This window comes from Pimephales promelas, chromosome 7 (assembly GCF_988280905.1).
Source record: "Pimephales promelas chromosome 7, fPimPro1.hap1.1, whole genome shotgun sequence".
Classification (NCBI taxonomy): domain Eukaryota; kingdom Metazoa; phylum Chordata; class Actinopteri; order Cypriniformes; family Leuciscidae; genus Pimephales; species Pimephales promelas.
The window spans coordinates 30,749,774-30,755,773 of NC_142775.1; the positions used below are offsets into that span (position 1 = coordinate 30,749,774).

The window sequence follows — 6,000 nt, forward strand, 5'->3', positions numbered from 1 at the left end:
TTGTGATTGGCTAAACTGTATTGCACGTTGTCTGGAAATTTCACACCCATTACCTTTATGGGTGAAAGTTGCATGTGTTCCTGTCAAATGTACATAACTGTGTCGATACTGCAGTATCAGTATGAGCCAGAATCAGACCCAATAAGCGGCGATGAAGAGAGACTAGCAGAACCTCACCACACACGGCTCTTACAGCAATTCTAGCTTCCGGCGTCTTCTTACGCCTAAAGTGCAACTAACGCAACTTGTGACGTCGAAGTAGCGCATTGCGTTGTGACGTAAATTTACTCAAATAAGTTGTGCTTTAGACTTAAGTCAATCCCTTATATTCGTTTGGCCAGAAGCTATTTATCTTACTTTATAAAGTTTTACATTTTATTTTAGAATACAGGAAAGGATATACCAAATATTATTCAGTTTTATGCAAAGCAGAAATTAGACAGAGGACAAATAAACAAATACAATATCATATCTCTGTCATATGGCCGTTGAGGTGCTATGGCAGTTTTCCCAGTGATATCGGAAATGGTATCAAATATCAATATTTTTTTCAAGGTATCGTATTGATTGTTGGAAATTCTGTAAGTAAAATTTTGAAATGTACTCTGCCTGCAGTGACAGCACACTGGACGTGCACATGCACTCACAAGAAGCTTTTGGTTATGTTTTGTGCGTGTCTACATGGGAACAGTAGAGCAGAGAGTGGCTTATCTCTTCTGCTACCTGCCTGTCTTAGGATACGGCAGGGTCCCTGTCTATTTCACTGGCATTTAGAGAAGGAATGTATTGACATGTATGAAATGCTCATTATAAAAAACAAACAACATAATAAATCATAAGGCGTTTTTTTTTTTTTTTTCCATCAAAACATGCACAAGACATTTAATGGCAAACGCTGGTAAAAGTGTTTACCGGTAAATGAAGAGCAAAATTGGAAAATGGGCAAAGACCTGTGTGAGCTGATCTGGTTTTGCCAAAACAGTTTTTGACCTGTATCCTATAAAAGAACACGCGATTTTAACCTTACACATCACTGGGTTATTAATAGGGACGAGTCACTGGTTTGAGACTAAACAATGATAAAATTCCTGACATCTAACATTACAGTTTTTATATTTTAATTATATTTTAATGCGTGCCAGTGTGTGTAACAATACATTTTGTATATTTCCAGCACATTTTAACAATACCATGATAAAATTGATAACGTTGATAATTTTGGTCACTATAATTGTGATTTAAAATTTTCATACCATTTCATCTCTAGTTATTAAGCCTTATCTGTACAAGATTTGTTTCTTTTGTGTGAGAGTGATGAACCTGTATGGTTTTAGGTTTAGGTGCTCAAGCCATTTTCTGTTTTAGGTTACTTGTTCCTTTGTTAGATAATCGGATCATAGTAATCCCATTTCTCTTTAGAAGCTGAATTTGAATGTCTTCAATCCTTAATCTCTCTTTTCTTCCATGGTTCCCAATGCACCCCCAGGACTCAAGTGTTTATTTTCCTCCTTGGCCATTAACACGGCCCGCTCTGTCAGATCACTAGAAGTGGTGGCAATTTTTTATATAGAGAGAGACATCAAGACATCAGGGAACTTCAGGGTACTTAGCATGCTGTGGTTACAGAGTAGGAATGGGAATTTAAAGGAGAAGTCTGTGATTTCTGCACTAGTCATATCACCAAAAGTTTGGTGAATCATTTTTGTTCCATTTGGCTTTTAAAGGTGCGGTAAGTGATTTGTTGAATATGGATCACACCAACCACCACAATAAGCTTGAAGCCAATAAGCAGAAGGGGGCATGTCCATTCATGATGGGAGAGTAGAGAGAGTGATAGACATTACAATAGAGAAAAGCTCAGAGGAATATCACTGTAAAAAGGATGGGATATGATCAGCCAATATTTAAAATATCAACAGTGTTCAACAACGATTTTGAAAAATCACATACTGTACCTTGAAAGCAATACATTTTTCTGTCTTTGTGACCGATTCATTCAAAAGAACCATTCAATGTGTCTTGCCATTAAAAAGGCATGTCGTCTGTTTATCGTCAAATCAATGTTCTGTATAGACTCAAATGAATCAATAGTATTTTTTTTTTTCAGATTCTCACTTCCTTTTCCGCCTCTTTCTATTCCTCTCAGGACTGGGAAAAACGAAAAGGAAGACCAGTGCTCGTGATCCATCTCCCACACCCAGCACAGAGGCAGAATACCCATCCAATGGCAGCACAGGAGGGGGTGGAGGGGGCGGGGCCGAGCGGATCTATGACCTGAACATTCCCGCACTGGTGAAGTTCTCTTACGCAGCTGAGCGTGAAGATGAACTCAGCCTTGTTAAAGGGGATAGGGTGGTGGTCATGGAGAAGTGCAGCGACGGCTGGTGGAGGGGTAGCTATGCCGGCCGTGTTGGTTGGTTTCCATCCAACTATGTCCAAGAGGAGGTGGGATACGCAGACAATGACGGGGTCTTCGGGGACACTTTGGGGGGCTTCCGGTCTTTGAAGGTTGGGCAAGGTGCGGCGATGGCCAACGGCCGGCCAGGAGGCTCCGCGAGCTCTGTTCTGCATGTGGTCCAAACTCTGTACCCCTTCAGCTCAGTTACGGAGGAGGAACTGAACTTTGAAAAGGGCGAGACTATGGAGGTTATGGAAAAGCCAGAGAATGACCCAGAGTGGTGGAGGTGTAAAAACAGCCGCGGCGTGGTCGGCCTTGTGCCCAAGAACTATGTGGTAGTGCTCAATGATGGGCCAGTAGCGAAGGGCTTAGGGTCAAATCACGGCTCGCCTCACATCACTCACACTGTCCCCTCGCGTACAGGTAAATTTGCTGGAAAGGATTGGTATTATGGTAACGTGACACGGCATCAAGCAGAGTGTGCGCTTAATGAGAGAGGAGGAGAAGGGGACTTCCTGATACGGGACAGTGAGTCATCGGTAAGTTAAACTGATTTTGAACAGTTAATTTACATCTATATGCCAAACTACCTGTTGCAAACAACCTTTCATGTAGGAATGCAGTCTTATTTACGTATGTAATTTATGGGAAAGCAAAGTGGGGGGAAAAAACATCACTAGCCAAGTGAACCGCACAGTGAAACTTGCACAACTTATTTGAATTCAATTGAGACTTTGACTTCCCATAGTCAAATTGTGTAGGGGTGGACAGTATGACCAACATCTTACACCTAACCTCCAATCGCTCCCCGGGCGCCACTGTAATTGGCTGCCAACTGCTCCAGAGGTGTGTGTGTGTTCACTACTCGACGTTCCTAATGTGTGCACTAACTCGGATTGGTTAAATGCAGAGGACAAATTCCTGCAGAGGTGTTTGGTTTACCATACTTGCCCTTCATGTCATGCCCTTTTCTTCATACATAAACTGTACACACCTGTGTCTACATGCCATTTGAATTCTATAGTAATGCACCAAGCTGCAAAATAATCATGGCAACCATAAGTCTACACCAGATGTGAGTGGATCGTAGCAACACACAAAAATCTAAAACAACCCAAAACAAGCTATATATATATATATATATACATATATATACACACACACACACACACACACACACACACACAGTATAGCAAAATCTCCTCATGTCCCTCAGTTATTTCTTTTTTTATGCGATTCATTTGGTTGCTTTCTGCTATTGTTGTGCATGTAATTTGTCATTCGGAGTTATTAGAAAGAAAGAAAAAAAATGCATTTCACATAAAAAAAGCCATCAGCTTTTCAGTGATCAGTGATTTAGGAATGAAAGAACTTAAAAATCACAAAGAAAAATTAAAGATGCTTTTTTTTTATTATCATTATTGATTATGTCATTAAATAAATCCTGGAACAAATTCTGTTAAAAAAAAATAAATAATAAAATAAATAAATAAATAATAGTTCTGGCTGTTATGTGGCCTTATTTAAATCAATGCTGCCATCTGGTGTTAGGCATGGAGAACCAGCAGCAACAATGTCCTATTAATTTCTCCCTCTGTATTTCTGCCTGTTGTTTCCAGCCCAGTGATTTCTCCATTTCTCTGAAGGCTGTGGGGAAGAACAAGCACTTCAAAGTGCAGCTTCAGGATGGAGTGTACTGCATCGGCCAGCGGCGTTTTAGCAGTATGGAAGAGCTTGTAGAGCACTACAAGAAAGCGCCCATCTTCACCAGTGAGCAAGGAGACAAACTCTACCTTGTCAAGCCCCTTGCCTGAATCTGGCACTGTTTTGACGGACGTTACCTCTTCCCCCGCGCACCTCTGTTTCCTTCTTCTCTGTCTTTTCTTTTCTCTTCCTGCACACTCCTCTGACTTTCCTGAACCCTTGACTTGGGGGGTGAAGATATGCTCCTTTCCCAACCAACTTCAAGGACTTCTAACTCTACATCGCCTCCACACTAGTAGGGAGCAGTAGCAACTTTTTTTTAAAAGAGATGTCCATCCTTGATGTATGCGTCCTGTTTCGTTTTTTAAACGTGATTTACAGCCACCTTGAAGACAGACAAAATGCTTTCCCCACTAAGCAACATCAGTTGAACTCTCTTTGGACAACTGTTCTTTTACTCTTCCTGTTGCTGGTAGAATCCACAACCTCTACCCACATTATATTGGTTTACATTTCTCTGCCTGAAAGAGCATTACAATACATACAATTGTAGCGTTGTACTGAATTATCAGAGGAGAATAGATTCATGTGCATGTCTTAACCTTGATTCTTCAGAGCTGATGGCCATGTGTAGAATTTGGTTCATAACTGAAGATTTGTCTCCATTCATCGAGCTCATGCGAAGACCACGCCACACTGGTTGAATCCAAATCCGATCCAATTGTTGGAATGACGGTCCGATTTCGCCCTGAAATATAGCGGTGCTGTCCAATCCTCTGAGCCTTTATTGACACTGTTTTTGCATCTACAGTCCGTCCAGCATTCATGAAGGCAGTGTTTGGACTTCTCTGCTCTTACAATGCGAACACACACAGCTTTCCAGGTATTTCTCTTGGATCCGAGTCACTTCAGGGTTTCTTTAGAATCAGGGTACTTCATAAAGGGAGGTAAATGCCGCAGTTACGACAGGCGTTAAAGAGACTGGGATGAAACGGGATTGTAGCTTCTAAGAGAGAGTAGTCTGGGAGTTTTTGAATGTGTGTCCTTTCAACCAAATGTGCCACCCACTTCCAGTTCTGCTACTGTTGATGTCTTATCGCACCTCACCGACACGTCTTCTCTGCTCTCAGTAACACATAGTTGATTGTGAACACTAATTCAAGAGTAATAAAACAAAAAATATGGTTTTATTTCTGTACTTTTGTCAATTACTCTGTTTACCAATAAGCGTGTTGGTCAAAGGGTTTTCAGATTTTTTTTTAAAAATCTATTTGTCTGAATGTTATTGAGCGATGTTATTTAATTCCTCTTTCCACTGTATGTACATATATATATTAAAAAAAAAAGATATGGTGCATATATGAATCGTTTAGATCCAGCATTATGGTACTGTATTGAGGACAGTGTGGTGAGAATTAAAATACTTTTGTTCAATAAAAGTTTTACAGAATAACGTAAAAGGAATTTTGCGATGTTGCCTTGTGCTTTCTTTCCTCATTTTCCAGCAATACTTATTTCTGTGATGCACAGAATAAATGTATCAGTGCATCACATTCACAACACCTGCTGATTGACATAAAAAATTTATATATATATATATATAGTATATATATATGAAGAGTTCAGATGACAAAGCCTCTAAGTGCCATTTGAAATTTTCTTCTAGAATGATAATTTTTATCAAGCTTGTATATTTAAGTTCAGTGATTTCACTTAAATGGCAATGATAATTACCTATTAATTGTTACCTAAGTGAAATTACTGAACTTAAATATACAAGTTTGATAAAAATCATCATTAAAGAAGAAAATTTTAAATGGCATTTAGAGGCTTTTGCATCTGAACTCTTCATATTTATATATATATACACACACACACACACACACATCACATAGTTT

At 39.7% G+C, this 6,000-nt stretch overlaps 1 protein-coding gene across 3 annotated transcripts in view; it reads left to right on the forward strand.

Moving 5' to 3' along the window:
• The window catches only part of nck2a (NCK adaptor protein 2a), a 51,649-nt gene extending 46,083 nt beyond the window's left edge, over window positions 1-5,566 (forward strand). For all 3 annotated transcript variants that reach the window (XM_089133326.1, XM_039683510.2, XM_089133327.1), the window contains 2 exons: window positions 2,147-2,937; window positions 4,018-5,566. In XM_089133326.1, the coding sequence (XP_088989452.1) occupies window positions 2,147-2,937; window positions 4,018-4,212 (986 nt within the window). In that variant the 3' untranslated portion in view covers window positions 4,213-5,566. The remainder of the gene's footprint in view (window positions 1-2,146; window positions 2,938-4,017) is intronic.
• Window positions 5,567-6,000: the final 434 nt, after the last annotated feature.